Raw genomic sequence first — 16,420 nt, forward strand, 5'->3', positions numbered from 1 at the left:
CATCCCTGACGTGGTCTAAGTCCAGAGGGGGCAAAGCTAGGATAAAGCCCCAGAGGGAACCGCCTGGCCATCGAATCCATGTGACAGAGGATCGAGGCTAAGGCCTCGCAGACGTCTGCGGTCATGCCAGTCTGGCAGTGCTAAGAGCCTAAAGCCTCCCTATTCTCTCCTGTGAAGGACGAACCTTCCAAGAGAAAGTGTCAAACGACATGCCCAGGTAGAAGAACTCTGGGCTGGGGACGCATAAGGCAGGCTCGTGTGAGAGCACAGGGGAAAACATCAGCAACAGCTGATCATTCCAGACCATGCCGCTCCCCTCCTTCAGAGAGGAGAGGTAGGAGTCACTGAAACGAAACCCCACTGAAAGAAGAGTAAGAGTAAGAGTAAGACTGAGGCATCCGAGTAGGTTATAACAAACAACCCGAAAAATGCCTATCCCTTGCTTCCTGTAGCAGGTGTGACATCAAAACCCCTGCAAAAGAGGGATATCACCCAGGTGAAGAGAGTGTGGGCACACTGCCAAAACACCCGCTATCTCTATGGTCTGTTTGTGAAGCAACAAGACTAGTTCAGCTGGAACAGGCAAGCTAGCCCGTGGCAACAAAAAAGTCTGGATTAGATTCAGAAGCTTGACATTCCAACTATCTTCCTCCGCACTAAAAGTGAGAACGAAGTATCCCAAACCTAGAAGCCAGCCACAGGTTAGCAGCCGTAAGAGCGGGACCATGCACATGAAGCAGCAGAAAAGGTGTAGGCTGGAGACCACTACCCTGAGGTGCGGGTCAAGCCAAAAGCTGCGACATGAGGTAGGCAATCAAAAAGATTGCGAGTCAGCCCGCGTAGACCTAAGGTCATCCGCGGCAGAGAGGGGGAAGAGAAATACCGGCTCTGAATCCTCCACCCCCTCCGGGAAAAATTAAGCTGCCCCAACAGCCACCCTTGCATAGCGAGCCTACCAGCAGTAGGCAGCGCTACCACTCTTTCTCCTGCACAACGGAGTCCTAATCCCCACCCGCCGCTATGTCTTCTTCTTCTTCTTGGCGTTCGCAGAGGTTACACGATCAATCCAGCACTGGTGATAAATGTTGTCGTTTTCTCCAACTCCTGTCGACTGCCGTATAGTTTGGTCTGCAAGGGAATTGGTCACGGCCACACTTCTTTTTGTTCCTCATCTAGTAAGGGACATCGCTGTAAGATGTGTTCCGCTGTTTGGTCTTCTTGACCGCAGGCACAGGTTGGTGATGGCGCCAGCTTGAACTTTCGGTTCATGTGAGCATTGAGCCTGTTGTGGCCAGTACGCAGCCTGATGAGGTTGACTTGCTGCTCTCTGGACATTGTGTGGTAGTCATCTCTGTTTGTCCTTGGCCTCATCAATGCCTTGATGATTGTCTTCTGCTCACTAAAGCTGACACTGTTTTCAGGTTGGTCTTCCACGGCTCCTTCTTTCGCCAGCTCATCTGCCCTTTCATTTCCTGGTATCCCACAGTGTGCTGGTATCCACTGGAGGACAACTTTTCTGGTTTGTCTGACCAGCTGTAATGCTTTGGACAGCTGTGGGAGTTTGTCGTTCTCTAGGGCCTGAAGGACTGAAAGGGCGTCCGAGAGGAAGACAACTTGGTAGCAAGGGTCTGCGGAGTCCTGAACCAAGGAGGCGGCCTGCATGAGAGCTTCTGCTTTATAGTTTGTGCAGTGTTTGCCAGTGGCAACGCTGGATGTAGTTGTATGTCCCCCAGGGAACTGGATCAGAATGCCAGCACCTCCATTGAGCACGCCTTTTTTGGGTACTGTTCGTCGATCAGGGTTAAGGTGCGTGCCTGTCGAGCTGTGTCATTCTGATCTTCTCCTGAGGTAACATGTGGAACACTGGTGCAGATCTGGATGCCTGGTTTCTCTGTTGCCTTGGGGGTTTCCTCTTCTTCTTGAGTCAGAGGTAGAGTGTTCTGTGGGAGGACTTCCCTGTACTGTCGAGAAAGTCTCTTGCTCTCGTGTACAAAACTGCTCCGTTTGAGCCGGTTCTTGGTGAGGTTGCTCAGTCTGTGCTTCATGGGGTGGTCGGGTAGGCACTTGAGCTTCTCGGCCTGTACCATAGTCTTGGCTTCTCTTCTCTGACAGAGGGGTTGGATGGTGGTAAGCTTCTCCATTTCCTTGATGGGCCTGGATTTCATTGCACTAGTGAGGAGTCGGAGGGCCTGGTTTTGCACACGGTCGAGGGTCTGCAGGTTTGTCTTGGCTGAGGTTGACCATGCTGTGGAGCCGTACTCGAGGTGGGGTCTGATTGTTCCCTGGTATACTGTCTTCAGTATCTTCTCGTTCGCTCCCCAGGTGGTACCTGCCAGCTTCCTGAGTATGGCTAGCTTGCGCCGGGCCTTCGTCTCTGCCTGTGCAATGTGTGGTTTCCAGGTCTGCCGTCTATCAAAGGTGACACCAAGGTACGTTGCTTCTTCATCCTCTCTCAGAGGAGTTCAACCAAGCCTAATGGTTCCGGCTTTCTGCTTTGGCGACAGAGTGAATAGGGTGGTGGAGGATTTCTCCTTGCTGATGGAGACGCACCAATCTTCTGCCCATGCGTTCAGCCTATCTGCCACTTGCTGCATTCTGTAGGTGGCAGTACTTGCGTGCTCCTCCTTGCACCAGATCACAAGGTCGTCTGCGCAGAGAGCAGCTTTGATCCCCTTGGGCATCTCAGACACCAGATCGTCGATGAAGAGAAGGAAGTGTGTGGGAGAGAGGACTCCGCCCTGAGGGACGCCATGATGAAGGAGGAACTTCTTGCTTTTGGTCTGGTCGACGTTAACTCTTGCCCTGCGGTTATAGAGGTAGGAGCGAATCCACTGGTACATGTTGCTGGACACGCCTTTCCTCAGCAGTTTTACAAGGAGTCCATCTTTCCAGACCTTGTCAAAGGCCTTCTGAAGATCTATCCAGGTGACGAAGACCAGCTTCTGTTCCTGAAAGGCATCTTCAACTTCTTGCGCCAGGTAAGTGACCTGATCTTCAGTGCTGCGGAACTGTCGGAATCCAGCTTGTTCAGGGGCGAGGAGGTTCCTGGATTCCAGGTACCACCCGAGGCGCTCGTTCACAATTCTCTCCAGGGTCTTCACAACACAGCTGGTGAGGCTGATTGGGCGATAGCTGGTGGCCTTCTTTGGATCCTTCCCTTTTTTTAAGATGGGGATCATGATCGCTTCTCGCCAGAGTTGTGGTAGCGATCCTTCTTGCCAGCTGCTGTTGAAGACCTCGAGTAGCTTGTTCTCTGCTGCACTACCAAGGTGGGTTAGCATTTCATTGGTGATGCCGTCTGGGCCAGGGGACTTCTTCGCCTTTAACTTTTTCAGAGCTGAGTGCAGCTCGTGGAGTGTGAGTGGTTGACTCATGGCGTCCACTGTCGACTGTCTGGCAGGTCTCTCTCTTTTCTCTCTTCTTGCTTCTCTCTGTTGCCGGCGCTCACATGTATTGAAACAAAATTTCATGTCTCGTTACGAGTGACACACAAATATGAGTATTTTAGTAATCAGAATAGAAATCCAACTAAGTTTGGATACCAAAACATTTACAATGCCATAAATACAACATAGCTTCTTAAACTTTTGCTCTGAAACTATTTTTGCGTTTGTGAGAAGAAAATTTTGACTTGTTATGTGTCAATCGTAACGGAAGACACAGTGGTTACGTCATTTTTTTAGTCCAGCAGTCTCAACTATGTGAGCAATAGCAATATATCCTTAGCTTACAATGCATGTATGTATAAAATTATTAAAAATGTGATTTTGAGCCATTTAATACTTTTTATGAACAAAATATTAAGCATAGTACTGTGTCCTGCGTTACAGTTGACACACATAAATATCAAGCTTTGTCCTGGCACTATCAAAAAGGTATGCTACCAGTTATCTTTTAACTGTCAAAAACAGAATCCTAAAACAGTCAAAATGACTATATTAAATTTGCAAAGCTCTGTCTGCATTCTGAATTTTGCATACATGAATGTCCCATTTCAAGGATCACCTTTTGGCACAGACTCACATATATATATATATATTCAAGCTTGCTGTCCATATGAAAAGTATCAATCTACAATTCTCATGATTTACACAAGGTCTTTCACTGTGCAATGTGGATCATTGGATGGTTCTAAAATAAACTTACTGTCCATTTGAACAACATCCCTCTGTGTTTCTGCTGATTTGCGCTTGTCTCCTTTTTTGACCAGAGTTGCAGATGGCGCAGTTTTTGATGCCAAGAACTCTCTCTGGAACTTGAGCAGATCCTCTTCATCTTCATCTAGCTTTGGACGTTCCATGGTGATGCTTGCTGAAACAGATCTATTAGAGAATAGAGAATGATTGCGTGCATGTGCAGCTAATTTTCTGCAACTGGCTATGCACACCAATGTAACTGATTCTTAAAGGCACAGTGCAGCTCACAGCCTTCGTTTTGCGTTTTTGTTGCAGCTGAGTGCATTTACAGTTCAAAAATCCTCCTATGGTAGTAAAACAAACCCAAAACTACCCAACGACGACATCTGTGAAGCTCGACAGTTTCTTGTTCACGCGAGTGCATAAATTAACCTAGTTATTACGTGGTGTTTGGTCGGAGTTCGATTCAACTGAGTGATTTCGGCCTCCATTTTGTTTTACACAAACTCATGATGACGTCTGACATAGTTTGCTAGTGACGTGTCTTTTTGTGCATGGCAGCATGATGTGGTGATCTACCTGATCTAAATTTAGATCCAAAAATAGGTCAAGACCAGCCGGGTCCGAGTACGACATTAATTCGTAAAAAATTCGCAGTTCTTGACTCTTTGGGTGCAAGTCAATGAAACTTGGTAGTTCTTCTAATGGATATAGCTGCCTGAGGTATGACTAAAAGCCCCAGGGGCTCCGTGCACCTGGATTTGACAAGTTCAGTACCTTTAAGTTTTTTGTGTTTCAGTGTGCCCTCTTGTAACACCATTGGCAAACTGCCTTAACAATAATGCCTCTGCTGATAGTGATAGTGTCAAGTGCCATTTGCCGATCAGCGCGATCTTAAGGTGGCGCAGAACCATATGACGATCCGCAGAAAGCGCGCCCATTTGGATCTATGGATTATTTCCGAAAATGAATAGAGCTGCGCGATCTTAAGATTGTGCAAACCAAGCAAGAATTGCGCCATCTGCCGATCACTTGGAAACACACATACTTATTATGGGGTCATGCCAATACGTCCCAGTACCATTGTGTCCCAAACAAATGCCGTCTCATTTTGTCCCATTAAGCAATCCCATTGGGTCCCAATACCATTGGGTCCCAGTGCCATTGCGTCCCGTACCATTGCGTCCCAACAAAATTGCGTGTCGATAGGTCCCAAGAAAATTGCATCTCGATACGTCCCATAAAGGAATCCCATTACGTCCCCGTACCGGGCCATTACGTCCCAACACAATTGTTACTTGAGCAATGCTTGAACACTGCGGTGGGCAGTGTGTGTGTGTGTGTGTGTGCGTGTGTGTGTCTGTGTGTGTGTGTGTGTGTGGCATGGATATTGTACGACAGAGTAGGTCAGCGAAAGGATGAAAATGAACAGTGGATTTTATAAGTACGGAGTATCTTACCTTATATTATCCGAGTAATTTCAAGCTTCAAGATTGCATACATTTACGTAGCAATAATGTTGAAGCCTGTATATGCACTTACTTGACACATTTATTTTTTTCTCTTTTCTATTGTGTTTTGTAAAAATAAAAAAAAAGTTGTTCTTGTTGGTTGTTGTTGTTGATGTTGATGATGATGACGACGACGACGAGATGATGATAATGATGATGATTGTGGAGATGATGATAATGATGATGATCGTGGAGAAGAAAAGAAGAACAGCTAGTTGAAGGCCTTTATAATGTTCCTTTTTTTTTAGGCGTGTGACGGTGTGTTACTTACAGTACCTGTTTATGTAAAGTAACATAACAGTTTCTCGCCCAATAATATTTAATTCAAGTGTCTTCGATTTATGAATCCAAAAGGAATTTTGATCGCAGGAGGGTTGCAGAGTAATATGTTAAATGTTAAACATGTACATACGAACCAGGATTTTACCAGAATATGCAGTTGTTGATTTTTAAAGATACGGTTGTGTTTGTTCAGTCATTAAACAGGAAGAAAAATGAAATGATTTGTTATTGAAACATCGTCCCATGTAGAACTAGTCTATGTCACTGTTTGTGTATGTGTACTCGTGTGTGTGTGTGTGTGTGTGTGTGTGTGTGTGTGTGTGTGTGTGTGTGTGTGTGTGTGTGTGTTATGTACGTATGTATGTAGGTGTCTGTGTCTACATTTGTGCCTGTATGGGTTTCGCTATCTGTGTGTCTCGGTGTCGACGTGCTGAAGGTTCGATGACTGGACAGTCAGTCTAGCTTTTCTCAGAAACGGGTTTAAACATCGTCTACTCAGTAAATAAGCCTACGGGCATGTCATGCTCGATTTACAAAGCGGTGTACTGTACTGTTTCGGTATTTTTCTTTGTGTCGAGCACCGCTAAAGCATGTGAGGTCAGGCACAATACTGAGCAAAAAGTACAAAATGAATGGTAGCCACTTTCTGGATTTTTTTGTGCAAAGAACTGTTTTCTTCTGGTTGTTAATGTTGTTGTATTGTGATTAAAGAGAGAATAAAGAATTAATATCATTTTACAGATTATTTTTTCTGTTGATGGTTATTTTGTTTTTGATTATTTTCCATTGAAAATGCAACTTAAAATGGCCACTGAAACCTGACAAAAATGAGTGATCTTGTTTGAGAAAGCACAATGGTAAGTGAAGCAGTTTGTAGTGTCATGTTTGTATTTATTTTGGTCAAACTAAGTGTATTTAACAATTAGATATGCTCATTTTCTTTCTTTACCGTATAATGTGTCGTTAGCGTGGACGAAAAAATTGCATTCTGTAAGTAATGCTTCGTGTCTCACTTCACACGCTGATCTAAGTCCATACCATCATCATATCTTTCACATGCAACTTGATATTTCCACTGATAATTGGAAGTTACTAAATAAAATGACACAATCTAGCACAAATAAAAGCAATCAGAAGACCTAGGGTTGTGAAAGAATGTGTGAAAGGCAATATCCGACGTTTTGCGTCACTGCGTTACTTACGTTTTTGCACTTCCAAAATCTAACGCGAAGTCGACACAGGCACACGAACGAATGTCAATCGACTCAATGCACTGCGGAAATTTCCACAGATTACGAATAAATGGCCTTCACCTTTACCACAATGCATTGAGAGGAGGTATTTTGACCTGGAAGTTGTTCGTGTCTTTGGCGTTTCGCGCAAACTTACGACATCTCAAGAGTTTTTCAGACAGACGAACTTCAAGAATTTTGTTTGTTTGTTTGTTTATTTGTTGCTTAACGTCCAGCCGACTACGCAGAGCCATATCAGGACGAGGAAGGGGGGGATGAAGGGGGCCACTTGTCAAGCGATTCCTGTTTACAAATGCACTAACCCATTACTTGTGTCCCAGCAGGCTTTAGTAAAACTAAATTAATACCTACTGGAAGATTACCAGTTTCCAGTATGTTAAAATAGGCTTAACCTATCTACTGCTGGACTTACATCAGAACACTAACAGATTAAACTATACATGAATCGCGAGACAAGCGGCAAGAGAAGAGATTTTTGGAAAAAATACAGGTGAATGAGCAAGAAGGCAGAAAAAAGAAAAGAATTCATGAAGAAAAAGAGAGCATGACAGGAAAGAGGAACCAAAAATCTACCTAACAGCAAACTAGAAAGCTCCTGCAGTTCCAAAAACAGGAGGGGCTTTTAATTTCATAACCGCAGTGCCCCACTGCGGGAACTTCAAGAATCATCGATCCCTAATTGATTTTGCTGAGTTACCCAACAGGCACCTACTTTTGTTCCTGTTTTATCCAAAATCACCAGCATTTGTTTAAATTGATGCTGAACTTAGTGGATTTCGTTCGTCATTCTCGCCACTCTGCCGACATTTCTTGGTGTCTTTCAATACGAACGTCAGGAAAATTTAATCTTTTCTTGAACCAAAGTTGATATTTTTGTGATTGACTTAAAGTTTCTTCGAGTTTGTATAAAGAAAGCTCTGAAGGGGAAATTTTAGTTACATTTTCCTGCATTTTAATAGTGTGGCTTGTTTTAGATTACGTTCGTATTTCTGACACCATTTTCGTTTCGTGTCACTCGAACCAACGCAATCAGCAATTCAGTTCATCGTGGTAGATGGCAGATACAATGTAAATCAAAACATGTTTACGTATGTTATCTTCTACAGAAAACAGAAAAAGAAAACAAGCGAATAAGAAAAATAATCAGTTGTGAAACGATGATAATTGATGATGTTGGTAATGTTGGACACAACAATTCAGGTGTCAAAAATAACTTACGTAATAATGTTCAGACTTTGCCTGTAACTGTGAATATTTGCCATTGTTGAATATTCAAGTATGATTTGATCATTTCAAACTGTATCAGGAACCTCTTACACACCAGACTAGATTTCAAGAGTACTAGAATTCAAGCATAACAGACTTCACAATTTTGGTGTCTTCATAACTTACGCTTGGTGTCTTCATAACTTACGCTACATCTGATTCACTTGCCATATTATTTTCAGGCCTTCACTTTTGTTTTCAGTTGTGTTGCATGGTCTACCAGAAAGGTGATCAATTAAATCAGCAGCATTACAATGCTGCCTAATCTTGTTCTTGTAAAAAAGTGATGGACTTGCCAAATGATGTAAGTAATGGTGTCTTCACAACAACTATTTCTTGCTCAATTGATTTACACAAAATGTAGGTGCTGTCTGGCTGGATTTTATGGATAAAATGTAACTCAAACACTAGACAAAATCAAAGATTCCAAAAGTTTTAACTTGATAGAAATATCTTGCAGTTGGTGTCCACCAAGTACTTACATCATTGTCCATGCATACCTATGATTGACGATCAATAAAGGAAAGAGACATGAAGGCAATTATGTTTTGACTTTTATTTCCGGTAAAGCTGTGTTTTAGCTCCCATTACAATCATAGACTTTTCCATCTGAGCATTTTTTATTTTTGATGCTCATGTCAGCATTTCGTTGCTCAGTATTGTGCCTGTCCTCATATATTTAATTTTACACTTCGGTTTAGGTTAGCGTGCTTCAGTTCATTTTAAAAGAAAGAACATGGTTACCTCAGAAAACCTGTAAGGAAAGCAAGGAGCGCCTCAAAACAAACAAACTGACATGCAATATCCTTTACAGTTTCTGATTATATCGTGAAGGATTTTTTTTCTCCCATGAACAAACATTTATTTATTTATTTATTTATTTTTATTTTTTTCCACTTCACCTCATCTCGACTAACCGGTACACATCTTTTTATTTTATTTTTATTTGTGAAATACTGCTATGTACCGACACAATTTTTATTACAAATCGTGTTGAACGCGTTTTGTAATAAAAATTGTGTAATCCGAACACGATTTGTAATACATTTATTACAAAACGCACTTTTATTACAAAACGTGTCGCTACACTGCTACAGTAACATCTCAGAAATTAAATTCACTAGTATTGGGACCTAATGGTACGGGGACGCAATGGCACGTAATTGTATTGGGACGTAATGGTACTGGGACGCAATGGTACTGGGACGCAATGGTACTGGGACGCAATGGTACTGGGACGTAATGGTACTGGGACGTAATGGTACTGGGACGTATTGACATGTTCCCCTTATTATTTTTTCATTTCTTCATTGAGACAAACTTATAACAATCAATGCATTTAATGTAACACATGGAAAAAAAATACAATAACGTCATGAAAGGGTTTGGTTCAGTGCCTTTAAGGACAAACGGGGCAGACCTTATTATTTGCGACCAAGTCATGTATGACGAAGTGAAGAATTGACGTCATTTCCAAGATGGTGGTCACTGAACAAACCGACGAAAGTTTGTCTGTGACGACAATTTTCAATATATGTTGGTTCTATTTAAACCTGACGAGTCATGTTTTGCTTATCTTAAGATTGCGCAGAACCATGTGACGATCAATTGCTTCGGCAACACTTTCAAGGTGTCTGTTAGCTCAGTAACTCGACATAACTCATTCCAATGTCACCATGGTGATGTACGTTTTATACTGAAATTGAAAATACAACATACAGTTGTGCAATCAACTTTTCAAGACAGAAAGTACCATGAAATCCATCCAAACGCAATATAAAACAAACTCACGACAGAACAGAAAATTCAGGAAAAGCACGTCATAAACTTCGTAAGTTGCTCTCGTCACACCTTGGCTTAAACAATGAAAAGAATGATAATCGCAGCCAGAAATGTTGAATCCACCTAACACAGTAAAGTAAAAACATGTGAAATGAAACCGGAAGCTGCAGTTCCGTCCCCTTAGATTATGTACCGGAGTGACTCCCCTTATGTTGTTTGCGCATGCACCTTGTTGTTCTGCTTCCGGTGTCCATAGCAACGTTGACTGTCTGCTCCGAAAAGAGCTGCCCTGATTCTATAGGAGCTGTGTATAAACAACGATCGTGCAAGGTAAGCGACATTGATTTACCAAGGAACTTCAAGACAAAGTAATGTTCACGAAACGTGTGTCCGACCGTTCGATTAGTCCTGCAAATCGGTGTGTCTAAGCGCAGGGCTGACCGAATTCGAGTGAGTGAAATAGAGAGAACAAGAAGAACAAGAACAATTCTTTATTTTACGAGGGTAATAGAGTAAGCAGTGATCTGCTTTTTTACATCTGGCCCTCGCCCTAAAGAGGGACTAGTCTAAAATTGCTAAAGAATAAGCAAGTAAAGAAAACAAACTACTGCTACATGATTATAATAGAAATGAAAGTAAGAACATATCATCAATTTACATACAATACATTGCTTAAATGAAAAATGTAAGTTCATTTGACATGAGTTAAGAATTATAGAGTAGATTGCACTGACGCAACAACGTTGTAAGTGCCATGCCCATTGACATACACTGCATTCGAAAGAATCAGTGTATATAAAAATAATAATACATTGTTAAAAAGCACCGTTGTTGGTTTTAACAACCATTCTAGCGACAACAGATGTTTATTTATACTTCATGAGATAAGACGTCTTAAAAACGTTTGTGCTGCTAGTTTGCCGTAGGATTGTCGGAAGAGTGTTCCAGAGACTGCTACATGAATAGACTAAACTAGATTTGAATAGGTCAATCCTAGGCAGAGGCATGTTCAGTCTCATCAATTGGCGTGAAGTTTTTAACGTGAATTTGGAAAATATGGTTTGAGGTACACATCCATGAATAATTTTATGCATAAGGGTACCTTTATTATAACTTAGCCTTGCCTTCAGAGGAAGAATGCTTAAGTTCATGTAGTCTAACTCAGATAGGGTTGTTTTCTTTAATAAGACTACTTTAAAGGCAGAGTAAGCCTCCCGTAAACCATCACTGTTCACAGATACGGTCAGGCTTTTACACACAGTACAAACACCCTTTCATTTAAACACTCACCAATTGAGAACATCCTAGGTGCCCTCCGTAAAGAGCGAACAATTTTCAAAGAATTTATTTTTGCGTGGTTTATCTTACCCCTGAGCCATCGTGAACCCGTGTGATCCAGTTTTCCCCCTTTTCACAATGCAGTCATCATAGTTAGTCATTTGAATGCGACTCGACGTGAGCTTATCTACAATAGCACGTTTTTTATGCACGAAACAACGGCTGTGGTTCACAAGAACTCTAGCGATGGCTTTTGACTGTTGAGAGGAACGGCGATTTGCACTGATAAACCGGGCCGTCGTCTGCTACGACCCTTGCGTGACCCTGCTTCCGGGCTTTTCTTTTTTTAAACTTTCACAACTTCGAATTGTTCTGATCTTGTCTTGATGAAAAACGAATTCTTTTATGATTAAAGAATGTTTGTGTAACAAGCTGTCAATTTATTATTTAGATTTTAAAAGTTAGGTCTAGCGCAAAAACGAGGCGCCATTGTTCTTCAGGGCCAAGTCCACGAAAATAAATTCTTGGAAAATGTCTCACGCTCGACAGAAAGCAGCCAGGATGTTCCCGTTCGGTGAGCGTTCAAATGGAAGTATGCTTGTACTGTATTTAGACGCTCGGGGAGCTCTGTGATGGTTTACGGGAGGCTTACTGTGCCTTTAAGCGCTCGTTTATGTAATCTAATTAGTGGTTTGAATGAATTTTCACTTGCCGAGTCCCACAAGGTAGACGCGTAGTCAATAACAGACTGAATATGAGCATTAAAGAATAATTTCCTGGCTTCCAAATTCAGAAAGTGCTTGATTCTAGATAATAGATAGACCTTCTTGGACACTTGTTTAGACAGTTGTTCGATGTGGTGTGACCAAGACAGGTTGTTATCAATGGTCACTCCCAAAACTTTATGATGGTCGACTTTTTCAACAAGTTTATTGTTAACCGTTAGATCGTGAAATATTGAGGTTATGTTCTGGCGTTTTTGCCTAGTTGTTATTATCATGCTTTTTGTTTTTTGGGGGTTAAGGGACATGTGATTTAGCCTCAGTACATTCACTCAACTGGTTTAAACTTTCTTGCAGTGTTTCTGATAAACGACTTAAATTTGTGTTACTAGAATGTATGGTTGTGTCATCTGCAAAAAGTTCACATAAATTCTCAATGTGAAGGGGAAGGTCATTTATGTATATGGAGAAGAGGAGAGGGCCTAAAACTGACCCTTGTGGTACGCCATATCGTACATCCTGCATACTTGATGCTAGGCGTTTGCGTATACAGCCTGTTGCCTGTCAATAAGAAAAGAAGTTATAAGTTCAACAGAATCAATCCCGAGTCCATACAATGTGAGTTTCCTCAGTAACAACTTGTGATCAATTACATCAAAAGCTTTGGCAAAATCGACAAAAACAGCTCCACAAAATTCATTATCGTTGATCTTTTCCAACCACTGATCAACAAGAGAGACTAAGGAAGTGTGACAGGAGTGATGAGCTCTAAATCCAGAGTGGTTAGGGTGAAATAATTGATTGAGGTCAAAGTGCGATAATAGGAGTTTGTTTATATGTCGTTCCAGTGGTTTTGATAATACTGACAGTATAGAAATTGGCCTGTAATTTGAGGGGTCTTTCTTTTCGCCAGATTTAAACAGAGGAATGATTTTAGCCTGCTTGAGGGCTATTGGAAAATAGTTTTTTTCTAAACAGAGATTATAAATGTAAGTGAGGGTGTCAGAAATTACAGGGGCTGATAACTTTAGAATCCTTCCATCAAGCCCGTCTATTCCCCGGGTACCCGTTTGCTTTAAATGAGCGAGTGCGTGAAATACTTCAGGCGCCGTAAGCGGAGGAATATTTAACTGAGGTGAAATTTGTTTTGATTTACAGAAGTCTTCCAAAACTTCCAATTTATTTAAGGTTGTTTTATCATTTATAACAACCTTTTCAGCTATTTTGGAAAAATGTGTGTGAGAGAGAGAGAGAGAGAGAGAGAGAGAGAGAGAGAGAGAGAGAGAGAGAGAGTTTACCAAAATGTTTAATATATCCTGAACAGTCTGTGACAATATTGATTGTCTGATAGAAAGCTCCGATACCTTTTAATGACAGTGGACTGGGTGGCCGAGTGGTAACGCACTTGCGCTCGGAAGCGAGAGGTTGCGAGTTCGACCCTGGGTCAGGGCGTTAGCAATTTTCTCCCCCCTTTCCTAACCTAGGTGGTGGGTTCAAGTGCTAGTCTTTCGGATGAGACAAAAAACCGAGGTCCCTTCGTGTACACTACATTGGTGTGTGCACGTTAAAGATCCCACGATTGACAAAAGGGTCTTTCCTGGCAAAATTGTATAGGCATAGATAAAAATGTCCACCAAAATACCCGTGTGACTTGGAATAATAGGCCGTGAAAAGTAGGATATGCGCCGAAATGGCTGCGATCTGCTGGCCGATGTGAATGCGTGATGTATTGTGTAAAAAAATTCCATCTCACACGGCATAAATAAATCCCTGCGCCTTGAATATGTGCGCGATATAAATTGCATAAAATAAAAATTATTAAAAAAAAAATCCCTGCGCTTAGAACTGTAGGCCTACCCACGGAATACACGCGATATAAGCCTCATATTGATTGATTGATTGATTGACAAATAACTGTCATTCCAACTCGGCATTGATGGAACATTCTCCAACAGTAATTTATTATCAAACTGCTCAGCGCCGTATGCAACCTTGGTTTACGGTTGGAGTAATGCCTATACATATTAATAGGTAGCCTTGAGTTTGCAAAATTAGCAAATATACTTTGGATTCTATTGAGATGTTAGAACACTGAGAGTTGTGATCAAGGAATTCAGATTTTGTTTACTAAGTGCCATCATGCTAATTGCATGTGTATCTTAACGGCTCCCTTTATATTCTTTATTTTTAAATCAAACGATATGCATTAATGTTATTCTTATTAACAGGGAATAACACATACTCTTAATTTCTGTTGTTTCTATGACAGAATGTCTGAGACAGCAGAAGACCAGGGAGGGGAGGCAGAAGAGAAGCAGCCCAGCAATGTCGGGGAGGGGGAAGACGTCAAGAGTGTGACCAGCGCACAGAAGAGCCGCAGTGGGTCCAAACAGCCGTCCAGGCAGGGGTCAGCTCAGTCAACCCGCAGCAACAAAAGCAGCAGCACAAAGGTGAATCAGTGCTTTAAATCTCCAACCATTTATTCTTTTTCTTCTTCGTTCATGGGCTTATAGACTCCCACGTTCACTCATGTTTTCAGCACGAGTGTATATTTACGTATATGACCATTTTTACCCCGTCATTCAGGCAGCATATGTCGATTTCGGGGGAGGCATCCAGGGTATTTTCGTGTTTTTATAACCCACAGAACTCGGACATGGATTACAGGATCTTTTCCGTGTGCACTTGGTCTTGTGCTTGCGTGTACACACGAAGGGGGTTAAGTCACTAGCAGGTCTGCACATAAGTTGACCTGGGATGATCAGAAAAATCTCCACTCTTAACCCACAAGGCGGCAGTGACCGGGATTCGAACTCACGATCTCTCGATTAGGAGGCCGATGTCTTACCACCACGCCACTGCGCCCGTCAAACCCTTTATTGATCCCTTATTATTGTTATGGGGGCGAGGACGCCCCCATTCTATACGGATAGTTTCGAGGTTGACCATGGGCAGCGCCATTTTGTTGTGAAATACGTCATCAGTTTGTGTACACAGGAAGTTGTGACATCCGTCACCCTATGGGAGGGGTGACGTCAAAATTGTTCATCTGTAGAAAGTTGTGAAATCCGTCACCCTATGGGAGGGGTGACGTCAAAATTGGTCATCACAGAGTTTGTGTAACACAGGAAGTTGTGAAATACGTCACCCTATGGGAGGGGTGACGTCAAAATTGTTCAACAAAAACATGATATGTCGCATTGTGCAGGGTCAACTGCAACAAACTCAAACCGAGCCATTCATACCTAGCTGTATTTGAGTGACTTATATACCCGACATTTTTATTTCTTATTTTTAGCACAGGTGTAGGAAAAATCATGAACCAAAATGTTATTTATTTTCTAATTTAACATTTTTTTTACAAATATGACCATGGTCTTTTAAACATACAGTGACATTAAACATTGTTATGTTAAAAAAAAGAAAAAAGAAAAAAAGCTTTTGTGCACAAATCAGAAAATACATTGTACATTTTACCTACAGGCCAAACCGTGAGTGTCTGTGGCAAAGCCCGACCCAGGAAATTGCACTGATTTTATATTTAGATCAGAGAGAAATTGTCAAGAACAGGCGCTTGCATTTGGATGTGTCCAATGATAGTAGGTTTGGTTGTGATCAATCAGAATAATGTAGGAATAAAAATGTATGACAGTTTAGTATGATGACATGTAATTCACATATGCTGAAATATGATATTATACATCATGTAATATTATTATGGCTGTTGCCATGACCATGAAACCCAACAAAGGTTTAATGTAATGTAATTCAAAATACCAAAACCGAGCACCTATTAATCTCGTCTTTGCGCGTGAAGATTGAGGCCGTCTGCCAGTAGCGGTTAGGTCATACAGTGGAACCCCTCTCTAGCGACCTTTAAAATGTTGACAAAAATCGGTCCTTGTGGAGGAGGGTCCTTACAGAGGGAGGGGGCGGAGTCAGGGGGCCACAAAGAAAGTCAGATTAAAAAAAAAAAAGAAAACAGAGAAGTTTGAGTTGCTGACGACCGTTCTCTCTGAAAGCAAACTGCTTCGATTTCATGTTTGTCCTTGGTGTCCACCAGTTCTGGTGCATGTACTACCCTGGCCAAGTTTCCTCTCAAGACATCAAAGAGACCGCCCCAGTATACTCTACAGCCTCTGGGCGAACCACCTCTCATAGCTAAAACTGGGTCAATGACCCCTGGGAAG

The 16,420-nt window shown here is 42.0% G+C and overlaps 2 protein-coding genes across 2 annotated transcripts in view; one reads left to right on the forward strand and one right to left on the reverse strand.

Annotated features, from left to right (window-relative positions):
• Positions 1-10,397, reverse strand: part of LOC138952323 (RNA polymerase II-associated protein 1-like) — a gene marked incomplete in the record, with an annotated part of 52,453 nt that extends 42,056 nt beyond the window's left edge. The window contains 2 exon segments of the mRNA XM_070323961.1: positions 4,147-4,322; positions 10,240-10,397. Coding sequence (XP_070180062.1) covers positions 4,147-4,300 — 154 coding nt within the window.
• Positions 10,398-10,479: 82 nt separating this feature from the next.
• LOC138952601 (dynein regulatory complex subunit 5-like) overlaps positions 10,480-16,420 on the forward strand; it is a 32,260-nt gene continuing 26,319 nt past the window's right edge. Inside the window, exons 1-2 of the mRNA XM_070324293.1 lie at positions 10,480-10,560; positions 14,500-14,680. Coding sequence (XP_070180394.1) covers positions 14,501-14,680 — 180 coding nt within the window. The 5' untranslated portion in view covers positions 10,480-10,560; position 14,500. The remainder of the gene's footprint in view (positions 10,561-14,499; positions 14,681-16,420) is intronic.

This window comes from Littorina saxatilis, linkage group LG17 (genome assembly GCF_037325665.1).
Source record: "Littorina saxatilis isolate snail1 linkage group LG17, US_GU_Lsax_2.0, whole genome shotgun sequence".
Lineage (NCBI taxonomy): Eukaryota > Metazoa > Mollusca > Gastropoda > Littorinimorpha > Littorinidae > Littorina > Littorina saxatilis.